At 37.7% G+C, this 22,960-nt stretch overlaps 1 protein-coding gene and 1 pseudogene across 1 annotated transcript; both read right to left on the reverse strand.

Annotated features, from left to right (window-relative positions):
* Window positions 1-2,791: 2,791 nt before the first annotated feature.
* LOC150041496 (actin-related protein T1-like) lies at window positions 2,792-4,166 on the reverse strand. The gene has a single exon (XM_090325794.1). The coding sequence runs from the start codon at window positions 3,979-3,981 to the stop codon at window positions 2,848-2,850; it is 1,134 nt and encodes a 377-aa protein (XP_090181920.1). The 5' UTR covers window positions 3,982-4,166; the 3' UTR covers window positions 2,792-2,847.
* A 6,801-nt stretch (window positions 4,167-10,967) lies between these two features.
* On the reverse strand, window positions 10,968-20,093 carry LOC150041497 (N-acetylneuraminate (7)9-O-acetyltransferase-like; annotated as a pseudogene).
* Window positions 20,094-22,960: the final 2,867 nt, after the last annotated feature.

Here is a 22,960-nt window from a genome sequence, read left to right on the forward strand (position 1 = left end):
AAAGGCAGTACTTGGAGAAAAATTTATAGGTCTGAGTGCCTACATCAACAAATTGGAGAAATCTTAAATAAACAATTTGATAACACACCTTAAGCTCCTTGAAAAAAGAGTAATAAGTCAAACCTCAAACCAGGAGACAGAAACCAATAATCAAATTTAAAGCAGAAATAAATGAATTAGAGACCAAAAAAGCATAGAAAGAATGAACTAAACAAAGAGTTTGCTCTTTGAAAAAAATTAACAGAAGTGACAGACCCTTAGCAAATCTGAACAAAGAAAGATGATAAACCCCCAAATTCAGGAAGTTATAGACATGAATGGGAACCTCATGGCAAAACAAGAAAAATCCAGAACATTCTGAAGAAATACTTTGCAAATACTTGTGCTAAATCATAGGAGAATCTGGGACAAATGGAAAAATTTCTCCCAAATTTTGCTTTACGCAAACTAAACAAAGAAGATTTAAGCCGAGTAAATAAACCCATAACAAGTAATGCAATTGAACTGTAATAAAAAAACTGTCATATAAGAAAAGCCCAAAACTGATGGATTCACTGTGAAATTATATAAGGAGAACTCATTACAAGACTTCTCAAGTTCTTCAATAAAATTGAAAGAGAAAGACTATAACCAAACTCATTCTATGAAACCAGCATAAGCCGCATCACCAAACCAGATAGGGACACATCACAGAAAGGGAATTTCAGACCCATCTCAATAAAAGTCTGGACAACCAACTTCAATAACTAACAAAACATCATCCACTATGATCAAATAGAATTCAAACAAGGCTACACTAAAGCTACCATCATAACCATATTCATTTTATCACTTTTTACCAAAGCCAAGATAAGAAATCTATACAGAAGCCCTTCAATGGATGATGGACCAAAAAATGTGATGTATATTAACGATGAATTGTATGTTTCCATCAGAAAGAATGACATGCTCCATTCATTAGAAAATGGAAACCCTTGGGGAACAATATACTAAGCAAAGTCACACCTAAGGAAACATCATAGGTTGTGTGCTTTTCCTCATTTGTAATAATTAGAATGTGCCTATGAATCTACAAATAAACACAATGAATAATAAAAGACAAGTAATTCTACCCAGACATGATTAAGTAAATAACAGTCTAAACATTCACACTGTGAAAAGACAGGAGGATATTTGGAGAAGAGTATTGCAAGGGCTCAAGTGCTTCATACATAAGATCATATATGATTATAATGGAAAGAAACTCTAAGAAACCAAAGCAAGAGCTTTTTATTGTACTGTTTGTGGTTCTTTTTCTTCTCCCTTTTTTATGGGTTACTTTCTGTCACCATTTTTTATTTCTGCTTTTTTTTGTCAGTTGCAGGGCTTGAAATCTGGTCCTGGGTGCAATCTTTGAGCTTTTTAGCTCAAGCCTAGCACGCTACCACATTGAGCCACAGCTCTGCTTCCGGTTATTTTGGTAGTTGATTCGAGATAAGAGTCTCACAGACTTTTGTGCCCGAGTTTGCTTTGAAACACGATCCTCAGATCTCAACCTCCTGATTGACTAGGATTACATTCATGAGCCACCTGCACCCAGCACCATTTTATTTCTCTACTCTTTGTTTTGTATATACTTTTATCTGATTTAGGGAGTAAAAGGAGAAGCACATAAATGATGGAACAAAGAGTGAATCAATTCAGCCGTGAAACCCGTTAGACAATATGTTGAAAATGAACTATATGTGGGGGAGTGGGAATGGGAAGTCAGGAGGGGAAATCTAGGAGTGAATGAAGGCAGGGATGACACTGTACTTATTCCCTGATTTATGTAACTCACCCCTTTGTACATCACCTTTATGATAAAATTTTAAAGATATTAAAAGAGGCTATACTATAAATAATTTAATTGTTTTAAAGAGTTGAAGTGCTATATTGGGAAACTCTATCAGGCATAAATGATCAGTTACTTTTCTATTTTATGTTCTGCTAACATATGAACAAAACTAAGTCTATTTGAGTTGATAATAGGAGTTTTAAAAATATTGGTCATATTTAGTTATTCTAATTGTATATTTGTCTATATATATGCTGCTACTTCATTATTTGAACAATGCCTAAAGGACAGCTGTGAGATGATCATTTTGGAGATGGAATTTCATGGCTCCTTCTCCCAAGATGGCTTTTCAGCAAAATCCTGACACCTAATTAGGAAGTAAATACTATGGAAAATAAAAATAAATGAGAAAATACTTAACCCTGTTTAACAGATGATTATCAATTTCTTGAATGAGAGCAAAAAATGAAAGCAATAAAAGTCTTAAACAACCAAAACAATCCCATACACAATCTTCCTCATCAACTACACCTGATTCATCCTGTATCAGAGAAATAAATCCATTACATTAAAGACATAACACATGTAAATAATTTCTTAATTACTAAAACATGAATTGGTACTTTTACTTCTATGTATCTGCCCTGTACATACATTCCCTGATTATTGTCTCCTTAGCTCAGTCACCATCAAACCTACAAAAAACCGAAGTTAAAATTAGAATTTCAAGAAGTTCAATTGAATTGAGATTCTAGGCCAGAGGCTCATCACCTGTTTCTGAATAGCCTGTAAGTGCATGAACAGTGGAACTGACTTTTTTTCCCCAGGGAAAAAATAGCCCTAAGAGATCCATAGGAAAAGATGGGTAGAATACAAAAATTTAGACATTCATGAAATATATCATAGCTATAGAGCTGAAAGAAAGTTCTGAAAGCTGAAATGAGACAACACTTTTATTGAATTTTCTACTGAACGACCCCCATAGTCCTGATTATCTTGCAATTTAAAATGAATCCTACTTGCCATGTTCTTTAAAAACATTTTCTGTGAACAACAGACTTCCCAAATTCCTTGAATTCGGCAGAGGTGACCCATCTCTGCTTGAAAGTACTCACACATGTCAAGACAGACGCACCAATCCATGAAGAGAAACATCTGTCGGGAGAAGCTGTTATCTTTAGGGGGGTTCCCATGGGAACTAGTGGTTCCAGGTCCTTCATGAGCCTTTCCTCTAAACCAGGGAAGAGAGTATTGCCTCCAGAAAATACGATCTCTTCAAAGAGTTGCTTCTGGATGTCCGGGTCACACTTCTCAATGGTGTTACAGACCATTTTAGGCAGTCCTGGGTCATGTGTTCCTAGCCTCCCTGGGACAAAAAGAACCTCTGGAACCCTGCGCAGATGGTCCCCAATGTGGATGACGTTCCCATCTGGCAATTTGTAGTGTCTGTAGAATTCATGCTGCCTGTTTTGATATTCTTGGTTAGGCTCCAAGCTGACAAAGCATAGTTTTTCTTTTAAGTCATCCACCACCGCTTTGTTGAGAATACACGGGAAGATGTATCCTCGAGCTAGGAGGAGCCTTATGAGGTGTTCAGTTATATCCCTCCCTGCCACATAGAGATTGGAGACAGAGTGAGGGAGGGAGTAACCCTCATAAATGGGGACAGTAGAAGTGACACCATCCCCACTGTCCAACACGAGGCCTGTAACAAGGCCAGTAGCACAGAGTGCTCCTACAGCATGGTTGAGCAGGTACAATGCAGGAACCCCAAATTTTTCAAACATAATTTCAGCAGTTTTCTCCCGAATATTCCTTGGGTTCAATGAATGCTCTGTGATCAGCACTGGCTGTTCAGTTGGCTGGACTTTTAATTCCGAAGCAAAAAGATTGTACCAGAGTTTCTCCATGTCATCCCATCTGGTTATGAGCCCACGCTCAATGGGGTAGTGCAAATACAAGCTATCATACCTGTTCTGGGCTTCTTTACCTACAATGTACCTTTTACGATTTGCTCTTGCTGAAGGTATGCTGAATTTCGGGTGACCCACCACCGAGTTGATGACATGACGGGGTCCAATCTCTCCGGAGAGGCCTACTTTACATAGTCCGGATCCATTGTCAAAAATTACAGCTGGAGCATCCAAAAGATGTGAATTAAACATGTCTGCCGCTGATGCTCTATACTTCAGCAAAACTCACCAAGAGTATTAAGAATGCTTTATGGCTAATGGATGTTTCTGGTAGTTCAAAAGCCCCAAGGTTTCCCAAGTATTAAATTTGTTGCCCAGGTGAAAGTGGGAGGCTGACCTTATCTACCAGAATACTTTTGTCCTTACCCCATGGATGTTGTCTCCTTTCTGGCAATGAAGTGCCTGCTGGAGGCACATTTTCCAGAGTATTTGCCAGTTACATAACAATGTAGCTATGACAACGGTTGTCCTCAGTTAGGCTCAGCATAGGGCGTGGTTTCTGAGTCTTCTGCAGTCCTTATATGGTGAGACATGAAGCTAGGGGGGTAAACTAAGTTGATCAAAGCTTTAAGTAGCTGAAATTCCAAAGTAGAGACCTAGGTTTACAACAAACTGAGAAGAAGCCTACCAAATTCTATTAAGGAATACACAAAATAATGTGCATGATGTAGTACTAAGTTTATTGGTTATACATATACATATTATACACAACATACACCAGATGTAAAATCAGAAAATGAGTCATTATTTCTATTCATTTATTTATTGGCATTATCTAGGTTTAAACGTAGCCTCCAACTTGTTCAAATTTGTTTGGTAGGATGGCATTCTCATACTTTCTAGCTCTACATTTTCCTAATTACTTTGAATATGGAGTCTTACAGAATTTTCTTCCTAAGCAGGCATGAAAATGTGACCCTCCAGGTCTTAATCCAATGAGTAGCTAGAACTGGAAATGTAATTCATCAGTACCTACCCAGGCAACATTTCACTCAACATTTGGAAAGAAAAGTTTTTGTGATCACCAACACTGAGAAATGAATTACTATACTACAACATAAAAAATTAGAACATACAGCCAGAACCATGAAGGCATAACAAGCTTCAAGTGATGTTCCTTGTGAGCACAACTTGTAAATTTCTCATCCTGATGACACAATAAGAATAACAACTACAATGTGTTTATCAATGTTTTGATTGTGGAGCTATCCGAATGACTAAATTCCTGAAAATTTGTTTCATATGTACTCATTTTCTTAGTGCTTTGTGGGAGAGTAATATCCCTATGGCTTCAATTGTTTTGACGATGAAAACATATCAGAAATGAAATTTCTGGACATACAATAAAGAAGCATAGTTCAGTGAAGAATCAATAGACGTGTAGAGCTTTGGCACCAAGTTTGAATTTGACAGAACACAGAGCACCTAAACTTCAGGAACTCAGGACTGATCTGAAGAACCTGCACACTATTGAAGACTGAAATATTGTGCAGAGAAGGGATCAATACTAATCAGGACACATGTATGAGGAAAGTGTAAATTATGGAAAAGCTACTCTAAGGCTCTGGAAAAATAACCCTTGATTTCATATTAATACATTTGAAATGTAAACAGTGCAATCAAATTCCTATATTGAGGGTACTTGTTGGTATGTGTTTAGTAATTATATGAGGCCCAGAACAACATTTTTATATATTTTATTGTAATTAATAGAAGGGTTACATTATATTCACCAGATAGAAGGGGCATTATTTCACAAACATTGATACCCTTTCTCATGTCTTGGTCCCTATTTCCCTCCCACACCTCTGTCCCTCATCTTGTTTCCCCCCTTCCCTATCCTATTTCAAATAACCAAATAAGCATATATAAAATATATCAGATAACAAAGTGAAATACTGTAACAATATGAGATAACCAAGGGACAGCAAAAGAGATGAGAGATAACATAGTACATTAAGGACAACAATCACTCATTATATGGTTTTTGTTTCTATATCCTGGACGTCCTTTCATTTAGCATCATACTATATGGCCTTATGCATCTAGGTTTTGTTCTATTGTAACTCTCTGCTAGGAGAGCCCAAGGTTTCTACTGATTATGACAAATGAGGGAAACCATTGAACCTATGTTTCTTTGAGTCTGGCTTACTTCATTTAATATGATTTTTTCTAAGTCTTTCCATTTCCTTGCAAAAAGGGGTGATGCCATTCTTTGTGACAGCAGCGTAGAATTCCATTGTGTATAAATACCAGATCTTGTTGGTCAACTCATCAACTGAGGGGAATCTGGGTTGGTTCCATATCTTTCCTATGGTAAACAGTGCTTCAATGAACATCGTTGTTCTAGTGGATTTAGTATGTCCTTGTTTCTGGACGATTGGGTATATGCCAAGTAATGGAATTGCTGGATCATAGGGGAGCTCTATGTACAGTCTTTTGAGGAACTGCCATACTGCTTTCCATAGTGGTTGAGGTATTTGGCACTGCCACCAACAGTGTAGTAGAGATCTCTCCTGGCCACATCCCCTCCAGCAACTGTCTTTTTAGATTTCTTGATCATGGCCATTCTAACAGGAGTGAGGTGGAATCTTAGAGTTATTTTCATTTGCATTACTTGTATGGCCAGAGATCTCAAGCATTTCTTCATGTGTCTATAGGCCATTGTTAATGGATGGTTGTTTCTTTGGAGATTAGTTTTGTAGTGATTCAATTTTTTGAGCTGTTGATATATTTTAGATATGAGGCCTTTGTCCATTGTCTGGTTACTGAAGATCTTCTCGTACTCTGTAGGCTTTCTAGTTAATTTGCTACCTATGTCCTTTGCCATACAGAAGCTCTGCAGTTTAATGCAGTCCCACTTTCTCTGATTTGTTGTGTTTCTTGGTCCTTATTAAGGAAGTTTTGACCTGAGCCAAGGAGGCCTAGTGTATCTCCCATTCCTTCTTTAAAGTTTTCAGTGTGTCTGCTTTTTACCTCAATGTTTTTCATCCATTTGGAATTAATCCTAGTGCAGGGTGACAAAGAAGGTTCCAACTTTACCTTTCTGCAGGTGCTTAAACAAGAACAATATTTTTTAAGGATGAGGATTTAACATTCTTTTTCTTTGTAGCTATATTGTCGTGTTATTTGAAGAATTAAAGGAAGGATGTATATCACATTTCATCATATGTTCAGCATTTTACGAAACATGCACTATTAGTGACTTTTATATTCTAAAACACATTAAAATATTTTTTATTATTTCATTTTTTATTGTAATTAATAAAAGGGTTACATGATATTTGACACATAGAAGGTGCATTAATTCACATACATTGAAACACTTTCACATGTCTTGGTACCCATTACCCTCCCCCCCACCCCCCCACCCGTCTTGGTTTTCCCCCCCTTCCCTATCAAATTTCAGATAACCAAATACAAATAAATTCAATATATCAGATAACAAAGTGAGATACTGTAACAATATGAGATACCCAAGGGACAGCAAAGGAGATGAGAGATAGCATAGTACATTAAGGACAACAATCATTCATATATGGCTTTTGTTTCAATATCCTGGAGGTCCTTTCAATTAGCTTCATACTATATGGCCTTATGTATCAAGGTTTTGGTGTATTACAGATCTCTGCTAGTAGAGCCCAAGGTTTCTACTGATTATGACAAATGAGGGAAACCAATGAGCCTAAGTTCCTTTGAGTCTGGATAACTTCACTTAATATGATTTTTTTCAAAGTCTTTCCATTTCCTAACAAATGGGTCAATGTCATTTTTTCTGACAGCATCATAGAATTCCATTGTGTACAAATACCACAACTTGTTGATCCACTCATCAACTGAGGGACATCTAGGTTGGTTTTATATCGTTCCTATGGTGAATAGTGCTGCAATGGACATTGTTGTGCTAGTGGATTAGTATGCCCTTGTTTCTGGATGGTTGGGTAAATGCCAAGTAGTGGAATTGCTGGGTCATAGGGGAGTTCTATGTTTAGCCTTTTGAGGCACTGCCATACTGCTTTCCATAGTGGTTGAACCAGTTTGCACTCCCACCAACAGTGTAGTAGTGGTCCTTCCTGGCCACATCCCCTCCAGCAACTTTTATTATTCGTTTTCCTGATCCTGGCCATTCTAACCCGAGTGAGGTGGAATCTTAGAGTTATTTTGATTTGCATTTCTTTTATGACCAGAGATGTTGAGAATTTCTTCATGTGTCTACAGGCCATTTTTTTTCTTCTTCAGAGAAGACTCTCTTTAAGACTTTGGCCCATTTTTCAATGGGATGGTTGTTACTTTGAAGTTTAATGTTGGAGTGATTCAATTTTTGGTGCTGTAGATATATTTTAGATATGAGGCCTTTGTCCGTTGTTTGGTTGGTGAAGATCTTCTCCCACTCTGTAGGCTTCCTAATTAATTTACTAGCTATGTCCTTTGCCATACAAAAGCTCCACAGTTTAATCCAGCTGGAGGATGCCCCGCTCAAGAATTGAGGGGAGACAGATGCTGGCTCCTATTTTCCCGCACACCATACCCGCTGTTGTAAGGCAGTGTCCCAGCCCCTTCACTCTCCAGATCCAGTGGCCTGGGAGAGGAGCCTAGTGGGTGGGTGGGAGCTGGGATAGCTCCACCTCCCCTGGTGGGTTGCTGAGTCTTAGGGTCTGCCCGCCTGTCAGTCTCCAATCAGAGGGCTGGGAGTTGAGCCCGTTGGGCGGGTGGGAGTTGGGACAGCCCCGCCTCCCTTGGTGGGGTGCTGGGTCTTAGCACTGCCAGCCTGTCAATCTCCAGTCAATGGCCTGAGGGAGGGGGCTGTTGAGGGAAGGGACAGGATTCTAAATTCCTTGCCCCCCTGCTCCTGCAAGTCTTTCTCCGGCTGAGTGGAGGGGTCTGAGTTAAGTTCTATTGCTTGGCACCCGCTCTGCTTTCCCTGTGTGTTTGGGGACGCGCTGTGCTACTCACGCCTTTGTGTTCCATCTGTGGGTGTTCCACGGTGGTGGGGAGTCTTTCACTCCCCTTGGGTCTCCTCTGTCGCCTGTGGTCCGCATCTGGGTTCCGCTGCTTCTGCGCCTCACTGGCCCGGTCCTTTGCCCATTTCTGTGGGTCGGGGCTGCCCGGCCGGGCACCCTCTGCCGCCGCTTTTTGCAGCTTGGAGCAGGCGGAGAGTGGTGGGGGAGGGGTCCTCACGTTCCGAATTCTTTGAAAAAGTTGGATGTAAGCTTTATCTGGTTTTCTTTTCTGGTTTGAGTCCTTCTCCGTTGCTTCTTGAGTTTGTTGTTGTGGATTTCTTAAGATAATTGGCCCGTGGGACTCCCTGGTTCTTTTTGTGAGAGAGAGCTAGGCAGCGTCCTTATTGTCTCGGCGCCATCTTCCAGTTCCACATTAAAGTATTTTTATTGTCATGTAAGTGTAAAATAAGTTATCATTATATATGGAGGTTATACATTCACAATTTATTAGCCAATCCATAGAAATTAAAAATGCATAAAATAATTACAGGTAATAAAATAGGTTTCAAGTGTAGCCGTGTTATGTCCTGGGGAGAATTGCGAAAGTTATAATTTCTTGTAGATTGTTGTACTGATGTATTCCATTGTAATTTGGGGCAAGCTGCAAGGAATCAAATGAGAGCAAGATACGGTAGCTAGAGTACAGAGGATGAATATTATCAAAGTACTTTATATATGTGCTGAAATGTCATAATGAAATCATCATTTTATAAAAATGACATTCTGCTAAAAAGTATAATTAGAAGTTATTTTCATCTCAGTATATGTTATTATTCACTGGGAGTTCAGCATTATTTTCCATGGATTTTTTTAATGTATCAGCAGAATGTTTATTTGCCGCTAAAATTATTCCATATTTTCACATATAGTTAACAGAAAATATATTTCACCTCATACACAGTAAGAGCAAATAAGTTCAAACTTTCAAACATTAAAAATCATAATCAAATCTGCATCCAATAAATAAATGTATACCTCTAACAGTTAGATTATAAAAAAACAAGAACAAAGATTAACATATTTACTGCCCAAATTCACCAGTTTCTTTAACAACTCTACTATAGCCATCCATCTTAATCACAACTTGAATCTTCATTACACAGTACATGTTTAAATTGATAAATATTGTTTAAAAACAGGAGAGGATCATAAGAAATACCAAAATGGCTACAAAGAGCTTTCCAAATATTGGAAATAATATACAAAAATTAATTAGTGGGAAGAAAACATATCAAAGGGATCCAAAAAGTAACTGACATTAAACTGGTACAGATTAAGGAAAACAAATGGGAGAATGTTTGGCCTTTTTATATAAAGAAGCAATGGAAACAACCAACAATGACAAAACCTTGTTGTGGACCCTCGGAACAAGTCGATGAGAGGCTAAGTATACTAACCTTTAGGCTTTTATGTACTTAAAAACCACAGTTAAGAGAAAAGTCACATTAGGAAACAGAACATCAGAACTGAATACATATAAATTAAAGGCATACTGTTTATCACTCTACATCATTGCACATATTGTAAGAAAACAATACTGCAAGTCATTCTTGAGTTAAAAGGTTTTCACTGAAATAGGTAGTTCCACAATAAGGTTACATACAGTCTTTTACCACAAATTTAGTAAATATCAAAGCACTCATTTGTGTCACTAAGCTAATAAAATGATCCATATGGTTTACTGGTTTTAATCTTTTCCCTGCCTTCATAGGTTGACTTAAAATCAGTTATAAATGGAAATAGAGATCCAGTAGAAAAAAAATTACATTGAATGCTATATGGTGCATTCTTAGTATTTCATGCTGGATATGTGTATTGCTTAATTGACATGGTACCTGCTTCCCACACATGTTGATATTTACTCAGACAGATCTGCACATAGATGCTCTTCTTTTCTAGGCAGAGATAAAACAACAAAGTCTGAAACACTTAAGATTTTATTCTTTAAGTGATTTGAGGAAGCTAATGTCTTGTTTCTTTAATGGATGATAGGAAGAGTAGTCCAGGCTGGGAGTTTGGCCTAGCGATAGAGTGCTTGCCCAGCATGCACAATAACCTGGGTTTGATTCTTTGATAATGCATACATAGGAAATAAAAAGCCAGAAGTGGTGCTGTGGCTCAAGTGGCAGAGGGCTAGCTTTGAGGAAAAAGCCCAAGAATAGTGCTCAGATCCTGAGTTCAAGCCCCAGGACTGGCAAAAAAGAAGAGTACTCCACAAAAAAATGAAGCTATACATGCTAACCTTTTAGAGAGCGATGTGTTATATTTAGGAATAAAAATAGACACAAGATCATTATTGATTTGACAAATTTCATGTGCTACACAAACAAAGATGAATGTGCTGACAATGATGTTAAGCATAGTGTTTCCAGGGTTGAGTACCAAGATACCCCTGGTGTCTGCAGCCAGCCGTATGTGGCACTGGCAAACAAATAGCTCTAATGAAATTTTTCCTAAACAAGCAAAAATTGAACTGTAAACTGAATGGGCATATCTAGGGATGTTCCTTATTAGAATAAAGGCTAAAATCTGTACTACAGAAAAAATGGGTGGAGTTCATTACATTCTGCATTTTTTTACAACTTCTAGCCCAGATGGAATATGTCAAGAAAGAAACTAGTGAAACAAACAATAGGATGTTTGAAATTTTGCTTGAAAAAAGAAGTTCACCCTTTACTTCAGAAATTATTTGATTCTTCTGTAAAGCCAAGTAAGTGAAGGCAAACAGCATTCCATGAAAAACTAAGTAATGGTCCAACCTCCATCTGATCCACCACCATTTATATATATTCCCCTTCAATTCAAAACACTTAGACAAAGGCCAGAGAGAAAAGATCTTCTCAAATGCACCCTGAGAGTATACCAGAAAACAAATGCACAACAGCAAAATGGCTAATTTCAACAGTAAGTCGAAATGCCAAAAACAATTCCCCTTTGCTTTTTTTTTAATGATTTGGGGCCATAGTGCTAAAGTAACATATATGACCATAAATCACACAGTCACCTAGGGGACAAAATAATAGAGTTGATAAGGTCTATACATTACTATACATAACACCACTACCAGGAAATTGAGATGAAATAAGACCTGACACACTCGATGGATTCCAAAGTCTCCTTTGATCCAAAAGAATGAGAAATGTCCATACCCTTTCTAAAATAGATATGCAGCAAGCAGTACTCGAATATGCATGTACACAGGCAAAAATGTTCTTGTTCCAGAAATATGATAAATTAAAATCACAATTTGCATACAACTTTTCCATTCATCTGTTTGTTCTCTATTTAATACTTTAGTCTCTTTTCTATTTTCATTGTAAAATATTCCCAATACCAATATACATATACAATGGGAATAAAGAAAGATGAATGATTATAACATTTGTTTTCCTTCATAAACAGATTTACACAGTCACACATATAGAAATAAGCAGTAATTAGGCCTCGTTTGCAGAAAGACTGTGAAAGTATTTCTAATGGACACTTTCCAAATCAGTACTAGGCTTATTCTTCTGATGAACATTATGATGAATAATGTAAAAACATCAAATATCCAATAATAGATAACACAAAAAAACAAGCAGCTAGCTTCTGTAGGAGAGTAAGAGGAGGCTGAGTTTGACAACAGGCACCATCTACAAGTTTCAACATCTTATTGCAATACACACTCATAAGAATCATGGTACTCGTCTCTCTGCTTGCTTCAGGAAGATGTAAGTCATCCAAAGATTCCATAATTATTTTCTTAAGCAATTAACTTGGAAACACTGAATATCTCAATATTTGACTTAGAATTTTTGGGGCTAAGGTTCAAAATACTGACTGCAGCTTCATTGTAGGCATCTATCTTCTCATTAGTGATCATTTTCCTATTTTCACTTAATAGATATTCATAAAAAGGATCTTGTAAGACTCAATAAATATCATTGGCTTAGTCAATGTTTCCAAAAGTGGCGCTATGGAGATAATGTTCATTTTATACAGGGAAATCACTTCACTGATACCATTGTGAATCTTAATGGACCACGTGGCTGCTCCTGCTATAATCACATGAGGCTTTGCAAAAGAACCCTCAGTCCACACTTTGACTCATAGAAACATTAACGTCTGGAAGCCATAGAAAATCCACTTTAACTGACGCAATCTTATCTTCAAAAGGAATGTTTTCATGCTTATTTCCTTTTCTATGAACTGGAGATTATGTTTTTAAATTTTTTCATATATCTTATTGTAATTAATAGAAAGCTTACATTGTATTCACCAGATAGAAGGGGCATTTCTTCACAAACATTGATACCTATCTCACGTCATGATCCCCATTTCTGTACGCCCTTTGCTCAAGACGTTCACCCCCATTCCCTATCCAATTTCAAATAACCAAACATCTATACAGTATATTATATAACAATGTGAAATACTGAAACAATATGAGATAACCAAGGGAGAGGAAAATAGATGAGAGATAGCATAGTACATTAAGGACAAAAATTACTCATTATATGACTTTTGGTTCTATATCCTGGATGTCCTTTCATTTAGCGTTATACTGTATGGGCTTATGTACCTAGGATTTGTTCTATTGTAAATCTCTGCTAGGAGAGCCCAAGGTTTCTACTGATTATGAAAAATGAGGGAAACCATTGAGCCTATGTTCCTTTGACTCTGGCTTACTTCACTTAATATGCATTTTTCTAAGTCTTTCCATTTCCTTACAAATGGGGCAATGTCATTCTTTCTGACATCAGAATAGAATTCCATTGTATATAAATACCACATCTTGTTGGTGCACTCATCAACTGAGGAACATCTGGGTTGATTCCATATCTTTGCTATGGTAAATAGTGCTGCAATGAACATCATTGCGCTAGTGGATAAGTATATCCTTGTTTCTGGTGAGTGGGTAAATGTCAAGTAGTGGAATTACTGGGCCATAGGGGAAATCTGTGTTTGGACTTTGGAGGAACTACATACCCATTTCCATAGTGGTTTACGAGTTTGCACTCCCACCAATAGTGTGGTAGTGATCGCTCCTGACTTCATCCCCTCCAGCATCTGATGTTATTAGTTTTCTTGATCCTGGCCATTCTAACTGGAGTGAGATGGAATCTTGGAGTTGTTTTGATTTGCATTTCATTTATGGCCAGGGATTTCTTCATGTGTATATAGGCCATTTTTATTCCTTCTTCAGGGAAGATTCTTTTTATGTATTTGGTGATCTTTTAATGGGATGGTTGCTTCTTTCGAGATTAGTTTTGGAGTAAATGAATTTTTTGAGCTGTTGACATAATTTAGATATGAGGCAATTGTCCGTTGTATGGTTAATGAAGATCTTCTCCCACTCTGTAGGCTTTCCAGTTAATTTGCTAGCTATGTCCTTTGCCATGCAGTTTAATGCAGTCCCACTTATCCAGCCTTTCTCTGATTTGTTGTGTTTCTTGGTCCTTATTAAGAAAGTTTCTAACTGTGCCAAGGAGATCTAGTATATCTCCTATTCCTGCTTGTAAAATTTTCAGTGTATTGGCTTTTACCTCGAGGTCTTTGATCCATTTGGAGTTAATTCTAGTGCAGGTGACAAAGAAGGATCCAACTTTAGGTTTCTGCATGTGCTTAACCAGTTTTGTTAGCACCACTTGTTAAAGAGGCTGTCTTTCTTCCATTCTATTTTTTTGGTTCCCTTATCAAAGATTAGGTAGCCATAGGTCTGTGGGTTAATATTTGGGTCCTCAGTTCTATTTCATTGGTTTTCAGGCCTGTTCTTGTGCCAGTACCAAGCTGTTTTGATTAGTGTAGCCCTTTAATAGAGTCTAACGTTTGGTATGAAATTCCTCCTGCGTTGTTCTTTCTGCTAAGAAGTGTTTTTGCTATACAGGATCATTTATTATTCCATATGAAATTTTAGAATGCCTCTTCTATTTCTTTAAAGAGTGACATTGGGATATTGATGGGTATTGCATTGAATTTGTAGATAGCCCTTGGCAAGGTTGCCATTTTCACAATGTTGATTCTTCAAATCCAGGAGCATGGGAGGTTTTTCCATTTCCTCAGTTCTGCTTTAATTTCCTTTTTTAGAGTTTTAAAGTTTTCATCAAAAAAGTCCTTTACATTCTTTGTTAAGGTAATTCCTAGGTACTTTATTTTCTTTGAGGCTATTGCAAAAGGAGTTGCTTTCCTGATTTTTCCCTCGTTGGCATATATAGGAAGGCAGTTGATTTTTGAGGGTTAACTTTATACCCTGCTACTTGCCAAAGTTTTGAAACAGCTCAAGGAGCATGGAAGTGGTGTCTATATGGTTCTTTAAATACAGAATCATGTCATCTGCAAACAGGGAAAGTTTCACTTCCTTTTTCCCTATGTGAATCCCCTTTATTCTTCCTTCTTGCCTTATTGTTCTGGCTAGGAATTCAAATACTATGTTAAAGAGGAGTGGAGAGAGTGGGCATACTTGTCTCATTCCTGATTTTAGAGGGAATGGCTTTAGCTTTTCGCCATTAAGTATAATGCTGGATGTGGGTTTGTCATACCCAGCCTTTACTATACTGAAGAATGTTCCATGGATTCCTAATTTCTCCAGAGCTTTTAGCATAAAGATGTATTGGATCTTGTCAAATGCCTTTTCTGCATCTATTGAGACAATCATGTGATTTTTGTCTTTGCTATGGTTGATGTTTTGAATCATATTAATTTATTCACATATGTTGAACCAGCTTTGCCTCCCTGTGATGAATCCTGTTTGATCATAGTGTATAATTTTTTAGATGAGTTCTTGTAGACGGTTGGCCAGTATTTTTTTGAGAAGTTTTGCTTTGGTGTTCATCAAAGAAATGGGTCTATAGTTCTCTTTTTTGTCGATCTCTGTCTAGTTCTGAATGAGGGTTATACTGGCTTTGTAGAATGAATTTGGCAAGGAGCCTTCATTTTCAATTTCATTGAGGAGTATTGGTGTGAGCTCTGCTTTGAAGACCTTACAGAATTCAGCTGTGAATCCATCTGGACCTGGGCCTTTCTTAGATGGAAGGTCTCTTATTGCCAGTTCTATTTCAGTGTTTGTAATAGGTCTGTTTAGTTTGGTTAGGTCTTCTTGGTTCAGTGTGGATATGTTAATATTCACTAGAAATTCATCCATTTCTTCTAGATTCTTAAATTTGTTGGCATAAAGGTTTGAAAAGTATTCCCTCAAGATGCTCTGGGTCTTGGTAATTTCTGTTGTGATATAACCATTCTCATCTGTGATTTTGTTTATTTCCGTGTGCTCCCTTCTTTTCTTAGTAAGATTTGCTAAGGGTCTGTCTATTTTGTTAATTTTTCAAAGAACCAACTCCTTTTTTGGTTGATTCTTTCTATCGTTTTTTTGGACTCCAATTCATTTAATTCTTCTTTGATGTTAATAATTTGCTTCCTTTTACTAGGATTAGGGTTCGTTTGTTGCTCTTTTTCCCACAACTTAAGCTGAAACATTAAATTGTTAGCTTGTGATTTTTCCAATTTGTCATTGTAGGCACTCAGAGCAATAAATTTTCCTCTGAGTACTGCCTTTATTGTGTCCCAAAGGAGTTGGTATTTTGTATGCTCCTTTTTGTTAAATTTCATAAACTGTTGAATTTCGGTTCTGATCTCTTCAAAGACCCATTGATGATTCAAAAATGTGTTGTTCAATCTCCATGAGTTATATGGTTTTCTTTTGAAGAGATTGGTGTTCAGTTCAAATTTGATGACCTTGTGGTCTGCGAGAATGCAGGGAATAATTGCAGTGCTTCTACATCTGCCCAGGTTTGTTTTATGCGCTAAAATGTGGTCTATTTTGGAAAATGTTCCATGTGCTACTGAAAAAAAATGTATAACGTGTTGTTGCTGGGTAAAATTATCTGCAGATGTCTGTTAGATCAAGTTGGTCTATAAAGTTGTTCAGTTTTGTGGTTTCTCTGTTGAGTTTTTGCCTGGTTGATCTGTCCATAGGTGAGAGTGGTATGTTAAAGTCACCAACAATCACTGTTTCGATCTATGTATGGTTTCAGTGAATATAAAGTTTGCTTGATGAAGTTCGGTGCTCCGGGATTAGGTGTGTAGATATTTAGGATGGCTATGTTTTCTTGAAGGAGAGATCCCTTAATTAGTATGCAATAACCTTCTTTGTCTTTTCTCACTAATTTTAGTTTGAAGTCTATTTTATCTGATATGAGGATGGCAATTCCAACCTGTTTATGGGGGCCGTTAGCTTTATTAACTTTATTCCAATCTCTCATTTTCAAAAAATATTTGTTTTTTGGCCAAGATTGGTCTCTTGAAGACAGGAGAACAATGGATCTTGCCTTTTGATCCAACTAGACAACCTCTGCCATTTAATTGGATAGTTAAGTCCATTGATATTGAGAGTTAGGATTGAAAAATATTTGCTCATTCCTGCCATATTTAAAAGCTTTCATTAGTGTGTGGCTTAACATTTCTTGAGGTACTTAGCTGGTATGATATTTAGGTGCCATTTCTTTGTCAGTATCACATTTGTGTTTGTTTTCAATGTGTAGAACATCTTTGAGAAATTTCTGTAATGCTGGTTTGCTTTCTACGTAATGTTGCAATTTTTCCTTGGAATGGAAGGTTTTTATTGTTCCTTCAGTTATGAATGAGAACTTAGCTGGGTACAATATTCTCGGTTTTTAGTTATTTGTCTTAAGGGCATGACATATATGCTTCTAATCTCTTCTTGCTTCCTTCTAATTACTCATTTTGATGCCTTGCATCTCTTGTTGTAGAAGATGTATGGATTTCTTTAACTCCTTGATTTCCATTTGAGTAGTTAGCTCAGCAGCTTTATTCGCATTGGACATTTGTTGGAGTTTGGTCAGCTTTTTGTTTGTGGATTCTATGAATTCGTCCATTTTTCTTTGAACATCCTTTATTATGGCCTCCTTTATGGCTTCCCCTTTTTCACATATCACCTTGTTTATGGTTTCCTCCTGTTTAGCTATGGCTTCCTCCCGTATCTATTTTTGTATGTTTTCAAACATTTTTTTGCCACTCCTCTGCTTTGAGCTCAGGGCCTGAGCACTGTCCTTGGGATTTCTCAAGGCTAGCACTCTACCACTTGAGCCACAGCACCTCTTCTGGCTTTTTCTATGTATGTGGGGTGCTGAGGAATCGAACACAGGTCTTCATGCATGATAGGCAAGCACTCTTACCAATAGGCTAACCTCACAGCCCTGTTTTCAAACTATTCATTAATCATGTTTATCAATTGCATTTGCATAGCACTTAGAGGACTCTCCTCTAGATTTGCCATTGACTGCTCCATTGCCCGTTTCTTTGTTTGGGAGATGGTATTCCTTGATTTGACATTTTTCTTGAGTTTCTTATTCTGCCCATTTGAAAATGGAAGCAAGATTGATACTGCACAAGATTACAATTTTTAAGATATAACTTCTTTAGCTGGCCAGACAATAGATGCTCATAATTTTAGATTGGTATTATCACTCTCTCTTTCTTTTTGTGCATTTACAGACAAATCTAATACCACCACTGATCACTGTTTTATGACCAAAGCAATAAGCCCCTCAATCTGATCTCTATTGTATTTAAGGCCCTTTGGACCTACAGCATAATTGAATACCTAGACATACGTCAATGCTCAACAACCATCAACTGTAGATGCATGCATTATAAAAGTTTAAGGATGAACAGAGGGCTAGAGATAGAAAAATAGAAAGAAAAGAGGGGAGGCAAGAAAAGAGTAATGTTGGAGTGTAAGTTTAATATAATAATGAAGAAAATTGATAGCATAAGGATAACTGACCTAAGGTGATAGAAAGGTAAAATAGTTGAGTATAAAATTTAGAAAAAAATAAGATAAAACATATTAAAATAAGAGTAATAAGAAGAATATATAGAGAACAGAGGAAGGTATATATAGGAGAGTTCAATCATAAAAATTTTAAAAAGTAAAAAAGAGAAAAAGAAAAAAGGTGGGGGGAGATCCCACACAATTGTGAGTTCTTAGACAAGAAATACTAGGGTTAAAAACCAACATATTAATAAGCAGGTGACTGTATCAATATAAATATCATTTGTATCCAGTCTTTACCCAGTGCTGTCACTATGTTTCTAGGAATAACCACAATGACAGAAAGAATTGGGGTGGAAAAGAAGAAAAAAAGGAAAGAATCATAACATTAAATAAAAAGGTGTGGGTAAAATGGCAAAAAAATGATAAGAACACATAAAAATTCAGATGAAAAAGGGTAGAAAAAGAAAAAAGCAAAAAAAAGAAGAAAACGGGAAGAAAGGGGTATTCTTCAGGGTTTTTTTGGGGGGGAACAGGATAAGAAACTTGTGTCTCCACTAAATTCCATATCCAAACACTTCAAAAACTCTTTTTCTCTTGTGATTTGGCTTTGTGGTTTTTCGAACGAGTTTGCTTTATTGGGCAGAAAAAGCGGTGGAGACAGGAGCTGCTTTCTTTATCAGGACTGCAGCCCCTCCCAAGGGGAGGAACTTCCACTAGCGCTGGGGGCGGACATCCGGCTAAGCTGCCACTGGGAAATCCTTTGCCCTTTTGAATGATGGCGCTGCCAGCAACACTTCTCAGGCTCCAGTTGGTTTGGCAGGATCTTTGCCAGCAGTCAAGATGTGGTGCTTCTCTCAGCTGGTGGGTGAGGCCATTCCTTCCCAATGCCACTCAGTGTGCTGAAGTGGAAATTTCTCCTCAGAGGTACTCACGAATTGCTGGAGTCTCAGGTTCTGTGAAGGTTGCAGGTCCGCGCCACAGCTGGGTGACAGCTCTGGTCTCGAGCAGGCTCTGTCTGGCTCTGTCTGGAACTGGCAGGTCTGCACTGCCGAGAAGCTCTGTCTGCTCAGGTTCTGGCTGGAGGCTTTGTCTCTGTGGCTACTCCGAGTGGCTGGCGATGCTCCATGCTGTCTTCTTGCTCTGGTTTCTTGCCTTTCTCCTCTCTGACTGAGATCTATGTGGGGCTAAAGCTTACTTTGAATGGAACTTTGGGTATGAACTTTCCCCTAGGATGCTAGATCTGATATCTTGGCGAGAGCTCAGAAAGACTCACAGTGACCACCGCCATCTTCTGCCAATCTTTCCAGGATTGTTTTTACAAAAGAATAAAGCAATTGACTAGTTCTGGAATGTCCAAACATGTTCTCCAAGAAATCTGCCACATGAGAGAAGCTCTTCACATGAATCATTGCCTCGGTAGTGGCGAGAGGCAAGGTGGCCTGCCACGAGCAGCAACACGGCCACCAGTACCAGCACCTGAAGTAGTGGTTGATCTCCCATTTGCCCAGATTGTAGGCTAGAGTCGCCATCTTCATTCCTCCATGACAACAGTGGAGCAGGTAAAGAGGCGCTTCACAGGGGCAGCACTGGGGCGGCCACTGCCACAGCCAACAGAGGAGCCTCCTGCTGGGAAGCTGCACCCCAAGGCCCAGGTGCCCTGGGCCTCACCCGGCTCCTTGTCAGTGGCCTCCCCCCAAGCCCTCCTCCACTGCTCCAAATTTCCTTGGATTTTAATGAGTCAATATGTCACACAACTTCAACCCATATGCAACATTTATAATTAAAAAAAACTGGTTAAGAAATTTAAAAATAGCTCATAAAAATTCTATTTGTCTTCAAAGAAACAACCATCCTATCAAAAGGTAAGCTAAAGATTTAAAGTGAGACTTCTCTTAAGAAGAAATAAGAATAGCCTATAGACACATAAAGAAATACTCGACATCTCAGGCCATAAAAGAAATGCAAATCAAAACAACCTTGATATTCCACCTCACTCCAGTTAGAATGACCAGGATCAGGAAATCTAATAACAACAGATGCTGGCAGGGATGTGGCCAGGAGGGATCACTACTACACTGTTGGTGGGAGTGCAACTCGTTCAACCACTATGGAAAGCAGCATGGCTGTTCCTCAAAAGAGTAAAAAAAGATAGAGCTCCCCTATGACCCAGCAATTCTACTACTTGGCATTTACCCAATCGTCCAGAAGCAAGGACATATAAATCCACTAGCACAATGATGTTCATCGCAGCACTATTTACAATAGCAAACATATGGAACCAACCCAGATGCCTTCAGTTTATGAGTGGATCAACAAGATGTGGTATTTATACCCAATGGAATTCTATGCCGCTGTCAGAAAGAATGACATTGCCCCATTGTAAGGAAACGGAAAGACTTAGAAAAAAATCGTATTAAGTGAAGTAAGCCAGAACCAAAGGAACATAGGTTCATAGGTTTCCCTCACTTGTAGTAAGTAGAACACATCTAGGACTCTCCGAGCAGAGGAGTACAGTAGCTCAAACCCTAGGCACACAAGGTCACATATGAGGAGACTAAATGAAAGGATCTCTAGGATATGGAAAAAAGAGCTTTATCTTGTGTGGTTGTTGCTTTTAATGTACTCTGTTATTTCTCATCTCTTGTTGCTCTTTGGTTAATCTCATATTTTTACTCTATCTGTTTGTTACCTGGTATATTGTATAAAGGTTTATTTCATTATTTGAAATAGGAATGGGAAGGGGTGGAAAACACGATTATTGGGAGGGAGTTGGGGGAGGGAAATGGAGACAAAAACATGAGAAGGGGTATCAATGTATGCGAAGTAATGCACCTACTATTTGGTGAATGTAACTGTAATCCCTTTATACATTACCTTGAGCTAGGTACTGGTGGCTCGTATCTGTAATCTGAACTGCTCTGGAAGCTGAGATCTAAGGCTAGGGGAAGTCTATGAGATTCTTATCTCTAATATACTACTCAGAAAAAAATGAAAATTGAGCTGTGGCTCAACTAGTGGAGTTAGTGGAGTATTAGTCTTGAGCACAAAGAGGCTCAAAAATAGTGCCTTGGCCCTGAGTTCAAGATGTAAGACCAGATTTTCAAAAAATTCTCCTTGTATGGAAGCCAGTCTTTTAATCTCAGTTTTGATTATTAACAGTTATTATAATTACATCTTAGGATAGATCATGAATCATGTAAATGTAATATATTTATACACAATAAAATTAAGATATAAAATGACATGAAAATACTTTTTAAATAAACACAAATTTTCTGCATGCATATAGCAAATTATATTTCTTCTTAGGTAAATCTTTAGTATCATTGAACATGAGGTAACTAATATGTGTTTTTTCATCCGGAAACCTGTCCTAACCCACAGTTTCAAGGAAAGAGTATATTAACTATATTGAAAAACAGGAAGTGGCACTGTGGCTTAAGGGATAAGATAGTATCCTTGAGCTGAAGAGCTCAGGAACAGTGCCCAGGCCCAGAGTTCAATCCCCATGACCAGCCAAAAAAGAAAAAGACAGGCAGAAAAGCAGCCACTATCACTGGTAGCTATATACTTCAACCTAAATATTCCCATTATCCTATTTACCTTTTGGTTTTAAATATTACTTATTATATACTCTTTACCTGATATTCTCTGTCTCTCCACCAAAATCATGTCCTTGTTAATTTTCAATGTGTAGAATATCTTTGAGAACTTTTTTGTAATACTGGTTTTGTGGAGATATATTGTTTCTATATTTCTTTCCTGTGGAAGGTTTTTATTTGTTCCTCTGCTATGAATGAAAGCAGGGTACATAAATCTTAGTTGGTAGCTATTTTTATTTAGGGCATGGCATATATCATCCCAGACTCATTGTGCTTTCATGGTCTCTTCTGAGAAATCTTCAGTTATTCTAATTGGTTTTCTTTTAAAGTTGATTGATTATTTCTCCCTAGTAGCTTTAAAGATCCTTTCTTTGGTCTCTATTGATACTGCATGGATTGTAACATGCTGGTGGGATTTCCTATTCTGGTCTGGTCTGGTCTGTTTAGGGTTCTAAAAGTTTCTTGTATCTGTTTAGACTTGTTCTTTTGGATATTTGGGAAGTTATCTGCTAGAATTATATTTCCAATTCTATTAAGCTTTCTTCTCTTGGTCCTCCTCATACTGATTAGCCTTAAAATAGGATATCTAATTTCATCTTGGAGTTACTAATGAGATCTTTCACATTTCTTGGATTTGTTTGACTAATTTTCTGTTCTTTCTCTAAAGTCCAGGATATCATCAGTTCTGGAGACTGATTCTTCTGGGCCATCTAACCTGATATCAAGACTATTTACTTTGTTTTTATCCTATTTTCCTTCTAGTTCATCATTTTTGATGGCTTCCTCCTCTTGTT

Source organism: Megascapheus bottae, chromosome X (genome assembly GCF_031878675.1).
Source record: "Megascapheus bottae isolate mThoBot1 chromosome X, mThoBot2.hap1, whole genome shotgun sequence".
Lineage (NCBI taxonomy): Eukaryota > Metazoa > Chordata > Mammalia > Rodentia > Geomyidae > Megascapheus > Megascapheus bottae.